Raw genomic sequence first — 19,869 nt, 5'->3', positions numbered from 1 at the left:
CTTGTGGCGATTAAAGAAGAAATATTGAAAAGAGGAGATAAGAATTTCCAGAATTTCTTCCAGAAGGGTCAAAAGACACATTTTTTCATTTAACAGCCAATATAGATATTTCTAAAACGTGAAAATATAACAGTAACAGATTTTGCTAAAAAAAAAAAAAATAGATTCGCTGATGCTGCGTTAAACGCATTGTGCTATTTAAAAATAAATTTTAAAACCAAAAAGTAATGTTTCGCTTTGTACAAATTTTGTATTAAATAAATAACTTTACCAATTATATTTAATAAAAATTCGTTTGATAAAAATTACCAACACTATTCCAAAAATATAATTTCCGCAATATCTTTTTCAATTTCTCGAGGATTCTCGAGAATTCTCAAGAAACATGATCTCATTTCTGATTTCTCGAGAAACAAAAAATATCGAGAAATCAGGAACACTATTCACGAGAGTGTTCCTTCAGAAAGACACCGCGTGCTCGGCCCCGACATATACGTACATCCCTAAAGACCATGGGGCCTCGAAAGAAATCGGTGTACAGTTTTCTACATTACGGTTAGCCTAGCTCCCCAGGTACAATTTATCCCGTTAATGAACCCGCGCGATGCATAACCGTTCTCCCTCGGCTGGAATCGCATCGCGTAGAATACTAAGTAATCGATCTTGTACTCGTATATCTGCGACGCTGGCCGCTTCCTGATTGGATAATGACGCTTGCTTTTTACAATTCAGAGGGAACATTACGTAATCTTGTGTCCTGGGAGATGATCGTTCAGAAAGAGAGAGATACAAGCGGTATCAATCGGAGCTTTCCCTCCGTATCCCGTTCGTTTTCATCGCTCTCCTCCCCCTATTGGCTCCGGCGAAAAACAGCGCGCGGCTTGGAAGCGGACAACGACTTAATAGACGCCGTTCGACGAGTACGCGAGCGTCCTTATTAAAGAAAAAGCGACGCTGCCCAGTGTACGTGGGTCGAGGATCCTGAGTGCATCCACTTAGTGCATCAGCTGCGGGATAATTCCATGTCCCCACCTTCTCGCTGCAACGAGATAACAGCGAGGAAAATGCACCGTTGCGTTCAAGGCAGCGAAGTGTGTCCTAGAAATGGGTCGCTGCCAGTGGCGGATTTAACAGGGCGGCTGATGAGCAGTTGTAGTGGTGGAGAATTATCGATGGTCGTGGCTATCGATGGTGGTCGATAGTAATCGACAGTTTGATCCTTACTGTCTGTTAGAATATAATGTTTATTTATTTAAGAAAATAAAAGTTACACAGTCCATCGTCAGTATAATAATAATAAGAACTGTATAAAACTTAAACTAAAAGTAATAGAAAGAATAGTCTTTAGCGCGATACAAGTTAACCGTTCGGAGGGTTTTCTCGGACTGAGAAGCGCAGCGGTCGAGAAGACCGTTTTCCCCTCTTTTGGGTCTCCTGTAGCGAAAGAAAGGAAAACTCACAAGTCACCGGGTCCCCAAAGTCCCTGACACTCCAACTCCAGGAACAGTCCATCGTTGTACACATTCCAACACTGTCGATAATTATCGATTGTTTCCGTAACATAAATCCACTATCATGTATGTATGTATGTAGGGGAGAGCGGGGCTAAAAGTTCCGGGGGTAAGTTCTTCCGACGGCTCTATCTTCAAAATAAAAAGGCCTTTTTGTACTTTAAATTATTTTTTCCGTGCGAGTTGATCACGCCACTCTGTCTCGCTCATGTTAATAGCGTTCGCGACAGCGAATCGCGTGATTGTAAGCAAGGACCTATTATTAGTCGCGTACCGGATAAGTAAATATATTTATTACCATTATTTCTACCATTCTGTTTTTAGCTCGCAAGATCAATTATCTTGCTGCTTTAAAGTCCAACCGATTGACATATATACGTACGAATCTCGATGCATGGAAATTTGGGGTGCGCGTGCAGGTCATTTAATATTCTCATGAGCGCAGAAGTGACTCAGAACCGTATGGATCATCCCCATGGACGAGCAGTTTTTATCGACTGGCGAAGTCATCCCGTCCATTGTCTCCGGAAACAATGGGGCCGTGTATCATTGTTCCCTCTGGAGAGGATACGCGCCTTTTTCTTCATCGTCACGCCCTTCCTTCCTCTTGTAATGAAGATCTGGCTGCGCGGGCTACGAATTGTGATTTCGTGTGTAATATTAATTTGGCTGGAGGTGTGCTCCCGCGTTTATTCTCCTCCGACGTGTCACCGTGCAAAGAATAATCCTCGTACTTCCCGGCTACCTGCGGTAGCTGTACATTCTTACTTGCCACCTCGGATTTCTTCCATCGAGACAACAGAGTGTATCCATAATTAGAAGTTTCTTGAAATTAATAAATCGAAATCTAATTTTAATCTGGAAACATTAGGAATAACCAGAAATTATTTTACATCAACACTGGACTGAAAAAATATATGCTGTGGATGATATGGAGAACCAAATGAATTTTAAATATTCAAGACCCCTGGGCTTCGCGTCCTGCGAATGCCTTTACTTTGACCAAATTCAATTCCAACTGCGTCGTGTCCTTCAAGCCGCGAAACCAGAACCAAAATATTTCAGTTCGCCTAGGGCCTGACCCCACTCAGTCCCATTTCACCGTGCGGACCGTTTGTTGCGAGAGGTGACACAAACACCCTAATCGATTCTATACGCGTCTCCTCGCGAATGCTTCTAGAACTGGTTTAAATTTCTCCTAGTTCTAATAATTGCGAAGAAAGTGCGAATGCCTTTCACATCCACGCTTGAAAATTAACATAAATCGATATCTTGTTCGCGAACCACTCGGTACAAGTCTCGTTGCGCGTTATCGTATGCGCGTACAGCGCATTCAACCGGTTGACTTCCGGCGGAAACTGCAGTTCCTGGGATTTATCTCCTAGTTTCTGAATAATATAGGCGGATATCGATAAAATGTGTCGTTTCTTTTGTGGTATAAAATTAAAATCAATTAATTAGCACTCGGCCAGATAATTTTCGATGCAAGGATCAAGGAGCAATTAGCTTATCTGATTATCGTCGGAAATGATAAATAATGCGGCGGTGAAAGTTCTCTAGTTTCACTGATTTCGTTATTTTCAAGGCTTGCTCGCCTTCCTTGCAGTGTGGAATTCGAAGAAAATACAGTCCAGGAATATCTTAATACAGTGGCTCGCATTAATGTTCGGATACTTTTTAAAATCGCATAACTTTTTTAGAATTGGTCCAAACGACTTGAGTTTTTTTGAGAGGCTAGAAGGATTAGTTTGCTAAATGACGTATTTGGTGGATTTGAAAAAAAATGCATTTGGTCGGAACAGCGAAAAGAATAGTAAAGGTCGATTTTTAAACTTGTTGTTTGTGAGCTTGTAATGAAAATTAAAAAAAAACCGTTTGTAGATTGCAGTAATTTGTATACGTGCCTAAAATTTCATGAAAATCGGTTAACGTTGCTCCGAGCTACAAACGTTTAAAGATCGCAGAATAAGGTCGAGAATCGCGAAAATTCCCGAAATCAGCGAGTCACTGTATACATATAAAGCAGAATGCTTCTATATGTTTGTGCATTTACCTATCGCCTAAAAACTTCCTAACGATAAACTCTGGGATCACGAAAGGTGCATCTACTCATAATGCCTGGCTAATCCAGATGAATCCCCCCCCCCAAAAAAAACTAAAAAAAGTTTCTTTTTTATAAAATAAGAATCTAAATTTCGGGCGAAGCCGAGCAGTAAAGCTAGTAATTCTATAAACTCTGTATATTCCTCACTGAAGAAGCTGCAAAATTCTTCACTTAACAGAAGCTGCATCATTTTATCCAACAGTATGCGCTTAATGCTTGCAATTAAGTAGTTATATACTTAACAGAAATTATCAGTTCTAAATGGAAAGGGGGTATATATTAAAAATGAGACAAATCGAAATTCCAAAAAGATTAGAAAACCCTGGACGCGGAGATATGTTCGAAGGGAGGGGGATGAAAGAAGTTTCATTTATTTCAATATATTTCAGACGCCAGACGTAATAATCCGCCACGGACGGGTGAAGAGCACTAGATTTCAAGCGGGTCCTTTTAATAATCGTTCGTCTCCTGTTCTTTTGCAGATGCGTGGCTGGAATGGCAGAAAAGTTGCGCGAGGCGGCCGCACGTGGCGACGCCGCGCGGGTTGCGCGGCTCCTCGACGAGGATATTAAACCGCTGCCGGATGAGGTGAGTCCTTTTCCTCTCTGCCGTTTTCGATTCGTCCGCGAGACCTTCGTGGCGCGCTTATTGCGACTCGTAAATGTAGTCTGTTTAATATATTTCACCGTGGACGCGATAATTACGCCTTGTTACCGAATGAGTCATCTGGAACTTGAAATAGTCTCTGTTACTTTTGATGGCACGAGAAAGTATCTGTGGAAAGATACCTTTCGTAACGCACATAAGGAATTAACGACCTGCCAGTTTAATAAAACGTTCGCGTCTGATTAATTATAAGAGATAGAACACGTTGCTGGTGCGTAGATGTAGAGCAATAGTGAAGTCTTCAAATACCTACACATGCTCAGAAACGGAAGGGAGCTCCGCGGTGCGAATTCTGTAGAGATGGCGATAATTAGATTCGAGATTTTGCAGGAGATCTAAGTAGTGTCGAGGCATTAGTATTTAGTCACTAGCGATCAAAGACCTCCCATGGACGCCGTTGTTTCTCACACCTTCCTTTTATCTCCTCTCTCGCACCTCACTACTGCTTGGTACACGTACTTACATCCTACTCTTCAAGAGCCTTGTGTCTAAATTTAGTCAATTATAAATTTCAGAGTGCACCGAATCGACCCACAGATTAGGTAGCGCAAAATTCCTTTAACAAATTAGGAAGAGGTACACACTATAAGATTCACAGCTTACAGGGGAAGATCCCGAAGCCGAAAATTCAAAAATTCTGAAGCTTTGTGAATATGTAGGGAATTTCTTCCTGATTGCAACGCACTTTCTGTTTGCTGCCCAAATTCACTCGAAGGGGTAGGAATTCACCCCTGAAAATTCGGCTATTTTTCGATTTTATTTTGTAACTTGCAATCTGTAAGAGATAGAATAAAGTTTTAACACAAAAGTTACCTCTTTTAATTAGATCTAGCATTTGGTAAACAAAATATTTTACAGTTCATGAGTTATAACACAGAATCGTAAAATAATCAGGTTATTTTCTAATTTTTTGTTATAATTCGTGAACTGTAAAATATTTTTTTTACCAAATGCTAGATCTAATTAAAAGAGGTAACTTTTGTGTTAAAACTTTTTTTCTACCTCTTACAGATTGCAAGTTACAAAATAAAATCGAAAAATAGCCGAATTTTCACGGGTCAATTATACCCTCTTAGAGTGAATTTGGGCAGCAAACAAAAATTCCGTTGTAATCGGGAGAAAATTCCCTACATATTCACAATGTTTCAGAATTTTTTGAATTTTCGGCTTCGGGATATTCCTTTGTTAGATATAAAGAATTCCTTTAAAAAATTAGGAACAAGTACACATTATACGATTCACAGCTTAGATATGGATTTTTTTAAAAAAAAATTAGGAAGAAGTTTACATAGCAAATATTCTTTGAAAAATTTAAGATAAACTATATATATCACTTCCATTAGTGCCACGAGAACAGAATGACCAGAGTGAAGCAATCCCCTGCGCGTTCTTTTGCGCAACTCCGTTGTGATTGGCGAAACACTCTGGATAAAATCATTACCGCTCGCCCCATTTTTAATTATCGCCCCTGAAGTCGCAGATTGATCGACCGCGGGCCTTAATAAAAGATATCTGCCGCGGGAATGCGGTATATTAATTGCGTTACGTATTTGCATCTCCGTTGTGACGGTCGACGTCGGTGGGAATGCAGATAAGCGTGTTCGGTAGGCATTTGTCAAAACGTTGGTCCCGTACGCTGCGAGGCAACGGGGCCCCAGATCGCACCGGCGCATTCATTACAATTACTTCTTCCTTAATTGCGACGATGAAATTAATCGTCCAACGGCTTTTCCCTCACCGCTGGCGAAGTTGAAGAGCCGAAGCGCTTTATTATGCGCGCGCGATGCATAGGCAAGTCGCTTGGCTGATGCATCGACGGCGAGTGCGCGGAATAATTGAAATTATGAAGATCGATCACGGGATCGAGGCAACCGTGACAGTGATACTTGGCTCACGTGTGGAGCCACGTATCTCAAATTTACTTGGTACCCCCGAGCTTCTTTTCTCTAAAAAAAAAATCATATACCGCAATTTCTATACTTCACACTCTGTGATGTTTGGTTCACTTTGGTTTCTGAGAATTTTACCGTGCGAGGAAGAGAATTTTCTGAGATTTGCTTACCTGATCAGTGACTCTGTTCCTGGAGATGAATTTTTTAGCTAGTCTTTCGAATAGATTCTCTATAATCTGTAATGAGTTTCGAGGGAGTCTATAGAGAGTGATTGGTGATTTCAATGCTTGAGTTGCGGTACCTTCCCTGGTTTCGAAGTGTTGATCCATTAAAATTCTTCTGTTTATATTAATTTTGATCATCCTGAAGAGGGGAATGCGAGGTTTAATGTACAAAATTTCTTTCATTCTAAAAGAAATCACTGAAAGTTCAATATCATTTTCGAAGGAAGTACTTTAGCCGCTAGGTGATAGTTGAACATTTCTGCCCGATCTAAATGAGTTATTTAGTCCGTTGCACGGAATTACAATGTTGGTTCGTATGAAATTTACGTTACCCATAAATCTCGTCCACGTGATTTATGCCTACAACTATTTACTATATTGATATATTACGCTTCCCGCCACCAGGGAACACGGGGATAAGATATACTTCTTCATTAACACGCCGAGTTAGTTCGCTCTATTACTCGAGGCAACGAGGCAAAACCGTGCAGGAAATCCGAACGTAGCTTGAGAACGCGTCGAAATGATGTACATACTCTGCAATTTATTAAAATGCAACATATGTCTTAACTGTAACACGGGAGAGGTCCAATTTTTGTAACAACGGAAGACGTAATGCTTCGACGCCTCCTACTAAAGTTATCACTTTGAAAATATCGCTCTCCAATTTATTTAGCAATCGCTCCTCGTATTAATAATAATCACGAACTTTATTACATCATAAAATACGAAATTAGAGTGATGAATTTGCAAAGTTTAGCGGTCCTGCTGTTACGAAACCTAATTAAGGTGACCAGAGGAATGTCCAATGAAATAATTATCTATCGCTTCTTTCGCCTTTCTTCTTCTTATTATTAGTGTTCTGCAAAGGAGATTGCAATCAGCCCCGAAAGCAGCCAGACAAATATTAGGATTCGCGGATATTCTAGAGACGTGGCTGAGTTTAAACGCGCAACAGACATCAAGCCCTGTCTCCCGTACCTCCGTTCGGCTAATTAAGGCAGCGTTCTGCTCGATCCCGAGCTAATTCGACGCGAGAAATGCGTGTGCTACAAAGCGAAATGCGGGTAGCTATTAATTACGTCGCTAATTGACCTGCTGATGAATCGCGAAGAATCGATCCAGGGAACGGTTTGGGGAGTTCAGTTTCGTCGGTGAGATTCGCGCTTTCCCTTTTCGATCGACTTTCTCAGCTTCCAGCCTGCACAGAAATAATAAGAAAAGGTGTAACTAATCTGAACTACTTTCACATTGAACTCCATCGGCACTATTGGAGCTGCGAAATCGACAGTGTGGAAATTTTGTCACGTGTCCCTGAATTTGTATTTTGTGTACCTTACTGATTGTTCCCAATTTTCATCGCACTTCGTCGGATTTTATTATGGGTGTTAAAATTTAGTTCACGTGTCAGGTCTATTTGTAGGAATTTATACGGACAGGTATTAAGGGGAGGTTCCGGTCTAAAAGTCGTTTTTTTTATATTTCATTTTTCGAATGTTCAACCTTTGTTAAAACTTTAAACGCGTTTTTCTCAAAACGGTGGGACCTGTATCTCCAAAAGTTATTATCCGATTCGACTGAAACTTTTTTTACTTTGAAGAATATACTTCTGGCTAGGAGGGAAACCAGAAAAAAAATGCAAGAATGACATTTTTTAAGAAAATAACGATATTTGAAGTTTGAAATCACTTTTCCCCTATATTTTTCGTCCTTTCAACGCCTTTGAAAATTATAAATTTTCAATTTTTGTATTTTTTTTTCTAGTTTCTCCCCTAGCCAGAAGTATATTCTTTAAAATAAAAAAAAAGCTTCAGTCGAATCAGATAATAATTTTTGGAAATACAGGTCTCACCGTTTTGTATCAATTTTTTGACGCCTTGACTTTAACGACTCCCCAGTGCCGTCTGCAATGATTAATTATAAAACAAAAAATATATTTCTATAATTTAAGACATCCTTAATACAATGCAGAAAGTCCCATTAAATTATATATAATAGTTCTCCTTTAATTAATTCCTAAAGATCACCTATTTTTGGGGGCCCCAGACTGGAACCTCCCCTTAATAGAAATGTGTGTTATGTTATAGAATGGCAGAAGTCCTCTTCTACTGGCGGCTTCAGCTGGCCACATCGAGGCCTGCGAGACTCTGCTACTTCGAGAAGCCGATGTCAACGCTGCAGACAATGTGAGTCCTGTCCACCAACTTTCCTGCCTTGTTATTCCTTTGATGAGATGATTGCACAGGAAATCACATACCCATAACTCCTATAATCGTTACGTGAGAAAACAGAGGGACGAACAAACGTATTCAATTAATCAAAACTGCTATCCCAAGGCAGATACAATCGCTTTAAAAGCCTCGACTTTCTGTCGCAAATAATTTATTACATTTTCAATATTGTCGTAGGATTTTAAGAGAAGCTTTAGAAACAGCATCTTTTTCATCCGTGATATTCTTTCAATACATTTCCGGACCACAACAGATAGAAGAAGACAGGTACAAAGATGATTATCTGAAATAAATCGCTCCAAGAGATTGATGATCGATAATTGCTTCACGGATGGCCTACGCATCAATCTCGCGTTAATAATAATTGGGATAGCACTTTTTCTACAAACACGCGTGCTCGCAAATTGAGCATTCAATTTGGAGAATGTAATATTGAAAAATTAGAAGCGACTATTTTACGATGCCTCGAGGTTGCATGTTACGTACGTTTCCAGAAGCACGGGGACTAAATCCTGAAGCGGCGAATAACTCGGAATTGGCTAATAATTCACGAGGCTGGGTGGGTTGTTCTGCGCGTCAGTCGCGCAATATATCAATGCGAATATACCTGCTAACGAACGGTACAGCGATAATTACTGTGTAATTATAGGTTTACGGAGTTGACGATGGAAAGGTGTTCTATAGGTTACATTCGATGGCTGCATCTGAAATACGCGAATAAAAGAAGGAAGGGTCTTGCGAATTATCGAGGCACCAGTTGGCAGCGGTTAGACCACTGACTGTATCAATCAATAAAGGATCGCAAAAGGAAATCATGAGATAATAGCTGGACTTACTATTAGCTGAATTTTCAGAATCCCAGTTTGAAATTTTAGATGCAGGACAATCTTCAGAAATTGAAAACCAAATGAAGTCGTCAAGCAGCTTTAAAATCTAATTTTCCATCGATCCACTCTTTGTTTCCTCTATCGACAGAATTAAGTTTTGTAATCCCATCAAATCTTCATCATTCCATGCCTGCAACCAATAGGTATTCTCTACTGCCATATCAAATTCCCAAGTTTCCCCATCAACACTCAGAGATTCAGTCGGGAATCTATTATTCTCAATTCATCCCTGCTATCACCCCCAAATAAGACATTCCATCTAACTGCTACAGGCACACAAGACCTGAAATTTACAGCTGCAAAGATTGATTTAGAAAAACCATCTCCATCAACTTTTTCAGTCCACATTTAAACGATACCCCATCTATTATTTAGCTCTCTTCAGATCCTTCCACAACCCACCATTCATTCATACGCTCACCTATTTAAACTACACGTCGACTGGACGAAACGCCCCTCGAATATTATCAAAAGCGTCATCGAATTCCAGTAGTGAAAAGCTCAGAACCCCCATCCAGTCTGCGAAGGATAAGTATAGAAGAAAAGAACGTTGTTCCGCGCCTATCTGATATCGTAACGAGCGAAGACAATGATTCATTGGAAACATCGAAAAAGCGATCGGGATCATCTTCCTTATCTCCTAGGGAGATCCAGCTAGGCTCTGGCGTAGGCACAATGCATCCATTGCCACGGTGACTGACGGCCAATCTTCTCCCCGTGGCTGCAGAACACGTTTGGCTAGATCTTGCCAGCAAGGGGTACCGACGTACCTGTATTTAGAGTCCGTACACACGCTGCTGGTGGCCAGTGGATATTCGTACTAAATTCCCGTGGATATCTCCTTGCTTCGCCTCGCACTGTGACAGAAACCGTGCCTTTTTCTCCCTCGCCTTTACCACACGCCAGCTTGCTGGCGATTTTAAGGGAAAGGGCAGTTAAATGCGTGGCAGAGCCAATTAATACATTTGGAATGTATTTATTTCCGTGAACATGAAAATATAGGGGAGGCCGGGGCAAAGTGAATCCCGGGGTAAAATGAGCTTCCTTAATTTATTCTTTAACGATAGGATATATTTACAAATTTTCGTGACGTAATAAATGTATGTAATACGACAATGATAATTATGCACATTCAGGTATCGAAAAATGGAAATTCGTTTAAAAAATTAAAAATCAAGTTTTAGAGACTTCCAATTGTTTTTTTTTCTTCAATTTTGCTTTTTGGATAAATGAGTCTTAAATGTGTTATTTTAACTCCAGTTTTTTCTGCGTGTTTATAACAAGCTTATAAACATACGTGTACGCGCGTTTGAGAAAGCATTGATCCTAACATTATTAAATAATTAATTTTCCACTGAGTACACATTCGGGGCAAAGTGACCGGGGTAAACTGAGCTGCAAAGGATTCAATGTCAGGAGTGCAATTTATGGGCTCATGAGGAGTGCGTTAAGCATCGTATTAAAACGTCTTTATTTTTATGTGAAACCTGTCTGCCAAAAATTATTGAAGCCCATTTGAAAAAAATTTAGATAGAAAAATATATGTTTTTGTTGAAAAATTTATTTAGATATTATAAGTACGTATTTTATTAAAAATTATGTATGTATTTGTTTTTTTGTAATATGTCAGACTGTTCGTGTAAACAAAGTTCCTTTGAAAACACATTTTCAGACGAAAATGAGTTTATGTTAGTAACACAAAGTACAAAACACTTGGCCTGAGGCCCATGAGGCCTGCACCAGTGCTGAAAAGGAAGATGATACATTTGTATGTGATTTTTGTTCATAAAATAATAAACAAACCGTATTAATCTGTCCTTCTTTTACGATATTATATTTATATTTTATTATTTTCCGTAATTTTCATGTTATCTAATAAAATATGTACTCTTAATATATAATATATATTTTTGTTATATTTTATTTGCAATAGTTATACCTAAAACATATATTTATAGATTCTAACATAAATGAATACATTTTAAATCATAAAAATAAAGATTTTGTACGTTTACACGGTCTTCGAGTGGGTGTTCCGTCTCACCCCACCATTTCAGCGAGGCGAAGATTTCAATGCCTCCGGTAAATTTCATTTTCCGTCGTTCCCAAAGATTTTTCTTAACAATGACTCTGATTTTCTTATAGTCTAATGTCCACCGAAGACTCCCGTTGAAGTCTCGTGTCTTTTTCTCCTCCCGATTTTAAGTTATCACCCTCCAAAGTTAAGCGTTCCGTTTTACCCCACCTTCCCATACCTTAAAGCTATTGTACGCATCCTTGGTCAGGCCTCATTTAGAGTATGCATCCATTATATGGTCTCCAAATACAATTAAATACAATACTCAACTGGAAAGGGTGCGACATAGGTTTCTGCGGTTTGCAGAATATAAATTACACATTCACAGGCCTGTCTGGGATCATGATTTTGCATCGACACTTGTTAAGCTTAATATGACAACGCTTTCTGCGCGCAGAACTGTAACGGACATAACCTTTCCGTTTAAGATCATAAAGAGTGAAATTAATTGTTCTGCACTACTGGAACTCGTTGATCTATATATCAGAAAAAGGCCACCTTTCGTATACCGCAAATTCAAATCTAAATGTGGGTCACTTGATCCAATGAATCGCTTAATGTTCAGTGCTGGCTCCTATGTAGACTATGTCGACTTCTTTTCCAGTAGTAGTTCCTCTTTCAGTTGAAAGCTCTTCAGACTATCGTGTCAGGAAAATCCTATCACGTCGTTGTAACTGTGCTTTGTATTGGGCAATGCCCGTTTAATTTTCAATAAAAGTAATAATAATAATAATTACTTTAACGACGCCGTTACGTTTGTCCCCGCTCTCCCCTAATTCGAAGTAGATAAATTTTTTGACGCCGCAACGTAGAGGCTCCGTCAATGCGAACGTTTGAGACTGAAGGGTTAATTAGTGTCAATGATCCTTGGCTCAAGCTTTTTGCTAATCGGGAACAGTATTAGTGGGCACTGACGAGCGTACATGCACCTTTTCTCTGCATAAGGCAATCTGGGGAAGAGCAGGGCTGCACAGAGCGCAGCTTCGGTACCCGCAAACGAAAGTTCGATATTTATTGGTGACGTAGAAACACTAGAAACTCACAGCGGCCCCTGTCTATGCCCTTTTCGATTCGTTTCCACGTGCGCTGCCAGGACTACGGAAACGCTCTGCCGAGCTTGAACAAGTTTTTCGACTCTCTGCAAGTTGAACAGCGAGCTGTTCTCCAACAAATTCCACACCTCGAATCTCAAATTCCTCTTCGTTAATTAAAAGTGGCATCGGCGCGCAGTTTTACTGAAAATAAAATTTGTCAGTCGCAGTCGAAGTTCGCGAGGACTGTAGACAATATTTTCGATGGATTTCGTGAATGTTTCGCAACGGGATTCACGTTCAAGTTCTCGCGAGCACGTCTCACTAGAAATTAGCAGAAACTCAAAACTGTTTAGGGGTGGTTCCGAGGCGAACGTTGCGGCAAGAATTCCGCAAGTAGGGGAGACCGGGGCTAAAAGTTCCGGGGGTAAGTTGTTCCGACGGCTCTATCTTCAAAATAAAAAGAGCGTTGTACTTTAAATTATTTTTTCCGCGTGAGTTGATCACGCTACTCTGTCGCCCACTTTAATAGCGTCCGCGACAGCGAATTGTGTGGTTGTAAGCAAGGACCTATTAGTCGCGTACCAGATAAGTAAAAATTTTTCTATCATTACTTTTTGGTCCATTTCAATTATTTAACGTCGATATTATAGATTGAATCGTTCTTATGGATCAAATGACATTTAAGAACATGGTGTAATAGTGTTTATCGTTTGAATACATGTATAAGCAGAATAGTCTTTGAAATTGCTACATGTGTCGGTAGGGGCTAGTTGTTACCGTGACTTGGGGCACGTTGTTACCGTAAAAACTTGCCCTGCCGCAAATAGGTCTGTGAAGATAGCACCCCCAAATTCGATTTTTTAAAAAAACTCAACGGCATTCGTTTGTTCATCGTATGCCCATGTTTTCCCATAAAAAAATTTTTTTTTGCCCACCCTCCAAAAAAAGTTATGAACAAAATAAAAAATTTGTCTTCATCACCCATCATGAATGTATTTCAATTTTTTAATAGAAGGATACGAATGTACCCGACCTGGCCACGTTTGCCCACTCTCAGATTTCATTTGCCCACCCTCCAGAATTTAAATAAAAAATAAAAACCTCGAAAAGAAGGGTACAGGTGAAGCGATCGCGTTAAAGTTCGATTTTTCTGGAAAATATTATCGAAATCGTTCTTTCAACGATGCAGTTCATTAGTTTAGATGTAAAAGAGATTTGCCCATGCATTAATTTCGTATGCCCACCCTCCAGAATCGAATTATTAATAAAGATAGCCAAGAAGTGCGGTACCCGTTGAAGCGATCGCGTTAAAGTTCGATTTTTCTGGAAAATATTATCGAAATCGTTCTTTCAACGATGCAGTTCATTAGTTTAGATGTAGAAGAGATTTGCCCATGCATTAATTTCGTATGCCCACCCTCCAGAATCGAATTATTAATAAAGATAGCCAAGAAGTGCGTCGTTGGAAAGAATTCGAGACTATCGCAGACATCTGTTTACGTTTCGGCAGTGGCACTCGGCGCTGCTACCCTTTAGGGTATCAACGCTGCGTGTCGTCATCGAACGTGCCGAAACGTAAACAGATGTCTGCGACACCCTCGAATTCCTTCCAACGACGCACGAAAGTCAGTCGGTCTACAGAGTTCGGACGCAACTCTTGCGAGACCGTGCATTCATTTACGGTTTGTGAAGTAACTGTGAGATTATATTAATTTCCGTTGTGCGATATCATTGCGGTAATTAGTGAAAAATGACTAGAAAACCACTCTGGTGTTATTCTGCACATGCTGCAGATGTGTGAAAAGTGTGAAGTGTTCGATGAGCGATACAAATTGAAGTGTCGTTCGAATAAAGTGAGAAAGAAGTGTGTGCAACATTTCTTGGATAACATGTCACCAAACACCTTCAACCTTTACGGTAAGTACAATTGATTTTGATAATTCATTCGGGAAAAAACGAACGGAAAGGTATTCGGTTCAACGGGTACCGCACTTCTTGGCTATCTTTATTAATAATTCGATTCTGGAGGGTGGGCATACGAAATTAATGGATGGACAAATCTCTTCTACATCTGGACAAACGATATGCATCGTTGAAAGAACGATTTTGATAATATTTTCCAGAAAAATCGAACTTTAACGCGATCGCTTTAACGGGTACCGCACTTCTTGGCTATCTTCATTAATAATTCGATTCTGAAGGGTGGGCATACGAAATTAATGGATGGGCAAATCTCTTCTACATCTAAACTAACGAATTGCACTGTTGAACGAACGATTTTGATAATATTTTCGAGAATAATCGAACTTTAACGCGATCGCTTCATCTATACCCATGTTTTCGCGGTTTTTATTTTTTATTTAAATTCTGGAGGGTGGGCAAATGAAATCTGAGAGTGGGCAAACGTGGCCAGATCGGGTATATTCGTATCCTTCTATTAAAAAATTGAAATGCATTCATGATGGGTGATGAAGACAAATTTTTTATTTTGTTCATAACTTTTTTTTGAAGGGTGGGCATAAAAAAAATTTTTATGGGCAAACGTGGGCAAACGATGGACAAACGAATGCCGTTGAGTTTTTCCAAAAATTCGAATTTGGGGGTGCTATCGTCACAGACCTACCGCAAATGTATAAATTGTTTCCGCTGTGCTTTAAGATGCGAACATATGAATGAAAGGCGGAAAGGGACACGACTTCGATCGAAGTTATGCGTAAAGATAAATAAAAACTGTCGCTTTTGGTTTTCTTTTAAAGATAATACATTTTTGTTGGTCCGAACCTTCATAAATAACCATTATTAATAAAATTCTGCTTTACTTCATTAGAAAATGAAATATTTCATTAAAAGGCAACTCTTATATCATAGTAACAACTTACCCCAATGCGATAACAACTTGCCCCATATAGGGGTAAGAAGTTCCGCTTCGATCAGCCACAAATAAATTACTTTCTATGGGAAACTTATTACAATATATTAAACACAAGCTTAAAATCAGAAGATATAATAAATTTAACAAGAAATTAGTCAATAGTAAAGAGAATAACTACATTATTTTCCAATCATTTTTATGGTTTATCGAAATCGGAACTTTTAGCCCCGGCCTCCCCTAACCGTCGTGCAACGCACGCGATCCCGGCGCTGGGAAGGGAATACGTATAAAAGGAGATGCTCGAATGGCATTTACAGCCGTGAAATTTACGACGATTTACCGTGGTGCGCGTTTTAGTTTTATTTGCGCCGCGCTGCTGCTGCTACCTTGGCCCGATACTCACGATGAATCTGCGAAGCTTTGTAAATCGATGCATTCTTCTCGCTCGGGGAGATTTATAGCGGGATTTGCGAGGAAGCAATTTGGAGGAATAGGCTCGTGACATTCGTACAGCGTTAATGCTTCGGAGATTAAAAATTAGGCGTCATATTGTATCGATTACTTCAAGCAGCCGTAAAAGCTGCGTGTAAATCACGCGACGCGGATGCTTCCTCTGGAAGCATCGGAGGAATATTCAAAGTAATTCCTTCCTATCTACTTTCACCGCGCATAATGGCGCCACCACTTCACATTTTCGAAATTACCTGGACCAACGTTTCCTTCCTCACAAAACTTCTTCGATTCATACGCCCACGCAGTCCAAATCGGTAACAGAAAAAGAGACAGAAATTCCTCTGAAACTTCGAACCACCACTCCTAATTGCGCCACGATTACAAAAGCCTCGGCTTATCGTTACAAAGGGAGCGATCCCACGATTTATCGCAGCCACTAATAGCGTAATATAATAGCAGGAGGAATCTTTGGAAGCCTGAAAACGGTGTAGGCTGATGTCATCTAGGGGCGAGCCCCGGACCCACGTCACCTAATATGTTCCATAAGCTTCCCCCCCTTCGTTCAGCCCCCTTTCCAAGTATCGTCGTAGCTCGAAGTGGACCTAAGATCCGACGGGCCACTGGATAAATCCGATAAATCTCCACGCACACGCTGAGAGTGGCCACTCTCGATAAACTCCTGGTGCCCAGCGCCCATGCTTTCGGGGCTTCGTTGTAGCCTTCTCCCTCCCTTCCTCCCTTTGCATGCCTCCGCCGATTCTTCTTCCTTTCTGGAGGAGATTTATACGCGCGCCTTTACGGCTCGCGCGTTTTTGAAAGATTCTGCCCGGAGGAATTTGGCGCACGTCCCTCGCCCGTGCATTATATTTTGTCCGATGCCAGGTCTGTAATTATGAGAGGCCTGAAAATAGCTTTTTAGGGGAGCATAGGCGTCCGTCGCTGGCATTGCTCCTTTTTCTAACCTCGCCCGTTGGGATGCTTCTGTTGGGTTCCTTTTAGTAGTTCTTTGGACCAAGTGGCGATTATCTTGCGCTCTCCAAAGGGTTTTAAGGGGTCATGCTCACTCAGGAGGCCGAAAAGAGGGTGGTGTTTGGAAATTTTTTACTCAAAAGCTATAACGCATTTCTCAAAAAATCTTTTCTCCTTTTAAGGATTGCATCTAGTACCGTGCATCGTAATTTTTTTATTTGAATATATTTAGAAATAACTAAGTTATTGTCCATCACTCGAAGGTTCTCTAAAAGAAAGGCTTCTGCGGTGACCACTGCTGCTCGAAAGTCGAGCACCTGAAATAAAAAATTCAAATGAATTTATTTATTATATTATATTATTTAGTATTTGAACGAGGGATTGTTTTATCCGATGCTTAGTTTTCTTTTAATCGACGAAAATCAGGCAAGATTTATGAGAAAAATTGAAACTCTTACTTTAAACATCTGCCATTTTCTCCGAAATCAATATTTCGAAAAAAAACCTTCGTTCAAGTACTAGATAATATAATAAGTAAATTCTTTTGAATTTTATATTTTAGATGATCGACTTTCGAGCAACAGTGGTCACCGCAGAAACCTTCTTTTAGAGAATCTTTAAAAGGAGAAAAGATTTTTTGAGAAATGTGTTATAGCTTTTGAGTAAAAAATTTCCAAATACCACCCTCTTTTCGGCCTCCTGACTGAGCATGACTCCTTAATATCCTTCATTGAAAGGAGCTTGTAGACTTCTGCCGCACAAAAGGGGGGTCCTGAGTTCTGGGGGGCTGGTACAGTGAGGTGTGACATTTTTGATGCAGGCAACTTGAATTTTGAAGTTGGGAGTTGAGTTGAAATATTTTTTGTATCTTTTATTTGAAACTCTGCGATTCACGCGGATTTCAATGTTTCTGTAGAATTTGGGGCAGTATTTAAATTTCTGCAATCTTTGGGGCAATATTTAAATTCTTGCATTGTTCGGGTGCCTCTGGATGCCCTCGGAAATTTAAAGTAGTTAATTACGTGTAATTGAAGGAGGCTAGGCTACTGGACAAAGAACGAACGCTGATTCTTTCGAATTTTATGTTATTAGGGATTGCTTTCGATTGGAGTGGTATCGTTTCACTATCGGCCATTGTGCTCTACGCCACTGTGAAAGGATAACCGGGTATTAGAGATCTTGGAACAGGTAAGATTCTTCGCAGATTGATGCGCCTGCCTCGGGGTCCCTAAGGTCCGCAAAATGGGACCAAAAAGAATAGTGACACGGACCCGAGATGTTTTTGCGTGTCGAGTGAGATTTAATTTAGCAAACGACGTGACTCCAATCCCATATATCTGGCCATGATATCTCGTTTATTTGGCCGGCTGGCAATATTTCGCTGGCTCCTGTTTAATCCCCCAAAAGTAAAAACTAAATCCAACCTCATTTATTACGTCCAATATCCGCAGTGTCTGGTGCTTCTTGCAGCGTCATTAAATGCTTGCTCCAAGAGATTTATGAATTTCAAATTATAATTAGGGCGGAGGCCAAATTGTACGCAGATTACTATTCTGTATAATTTCAGGAGTCGTTTCTATGGAAAGTGGTTTTAACTTGTTCTAAGATTCGTAGTTTCTGAATTAATATAAAACGCGGTCCACTTTGAACAGCCACGATAGCTTTAGAGCTGTAATCAGGGATTCTAATATAAATTAGTATATCGATGCCCAGAAGTATACTACTTTTGATGGTCCCTGGCAACTGCTATTCTATTTTAGCATTTTAATTCAGAAATTAAAAGCAACGTAGAATGGAACAAAAGGTTGCTTCTTCCTCCACTGTCTCGTCGAAAAACGGACGAAAGATACGGTTACGTAAAGATTGAATTGAATTATACGTAATTCGATCGATCCATCAAGAGCTGGTGTCGACAGACGGACAAATAGATTTTCAACTTCCTTCACTCGAGTAGAGAAACATATTTTCTCACATTAAGCGTGCAGTGTGCAGTACAGTCATCAATCTGCCACTCCATAAAATTGTCGTACAGCAGGTTCGCGCAATCCAGCTAGGGTTCGAGTCCGCGTCGACGAGACGTGCTTCTTTCCTGGCAATAAAACGGCCTGAACTCATCTTCTGGTACTTTCTCCGTAATTATACAACAGAGATAAGACGAATAATCCTGGAAACGTAGTGGTAGGCCAGTGGCTATTGCGGGACGGTCTAAAGCCGCGCTCCCACATGTGAAACGTACAGCGGAAAACCCAGTTGGATCTGCACATACACAGAAGTGGAATGTAATTTAGATATCCTGATAATACGTGTTGCTTTTTTAAAAATGATCCCTGCTTGGTGGTTCTGACTTGGAAAGTTATTAATTTCAGATTTCGAATCTTAATTCGATCGTCGGAATCTTAATTTTGAAATTCTAATCTTGATTCCAACTTCCTAATCTTATTTCTGACTTCATAATACAATTTTAAAATTCTAATATCAATTCCAACGTCGTAATCTTAATTCTGAAATTCTAATCTCAATTCTACCTTCCTAGTCTTAATACTGAAATTCCAATCTCAATTCCAACTTCCTAATCATAATTCTGAAATTTTAATCTCAATTCCAACTTCCTAATCTTATTTCTGACTTCATTATATAATTCTGAAATTCTAATCTCAATTCCAACTTCCTAATCTTATTTCTGACTTCATAATACAATTTTAAAATTCTAATATCAATTCCAACGTCGTAATCTTAATTCTGAAATTCTAATCTCAATTCTACCTTCCTAGTCTTAATACTGAAATTATAATCTGAATTTCAACTTCCTAATCTTAATTCTGAAATACTAATCTCAATTCCAACTTCCTAATTTCAATTCTGAAATTTTAATCTCAATTCCAGCTTCTTAATCTAATTCTGAAATTCTAATCTCAATTCCAACGTCATAATCTTAATTCTGAAATTCTA

The 19,869-nt window shown here is 39.8% G+C and overlaps 1 protein-coding gene across 2 annotated transcripts in view; it reads left to right on the top strand.

Moving 5' to 3' along the window:
- Positions 1 to 19,869, top strand: part of Dgo (ankyrin repeat domain containing protein 6 diego) — a 203,419-nt gene that overhangs the window by 57,332 nt on the left and 126,218 nt on the right. For both annotated transcript variants that reach the window (XM_076830633.1, XM_076830634.1), the window contains exons 2-3: positions 4,098 to 4,203; positions 8,485 to 8,583. In XM_076830633.1, coding sequence (XP_076686748.1) covers positions 4,111 to 4,203; positions 8,485 to 8,583 — 192 coding nt within the window. In that variant the 5' untranslated portion in view covers positions 4,098 to 4,110. The remainder of the gene's footprint in view (positions 1 to 4,097; positions 4,204 to 8,484; positions 8,584 to 19,869) is intronic.

Source organism: Andrena cerasifolii, chromosome 2 (genome assembly GCF_050908995.1).
Source record: "Andrena cerasifolii isolate SP2316 chromosome 2, iyAndCera1_principal, whole genome shotgun sequence".
NCBI classification, from domain to species: Eukaryota; Metazoa; Arthropoda; class Insecta; order Hymenoptera; family Andrenidae; genus Andrena; species Andrena cerasifolii.
This window is presented reverse-complemented; position numbering and strand designations above follow the sequence as displayed.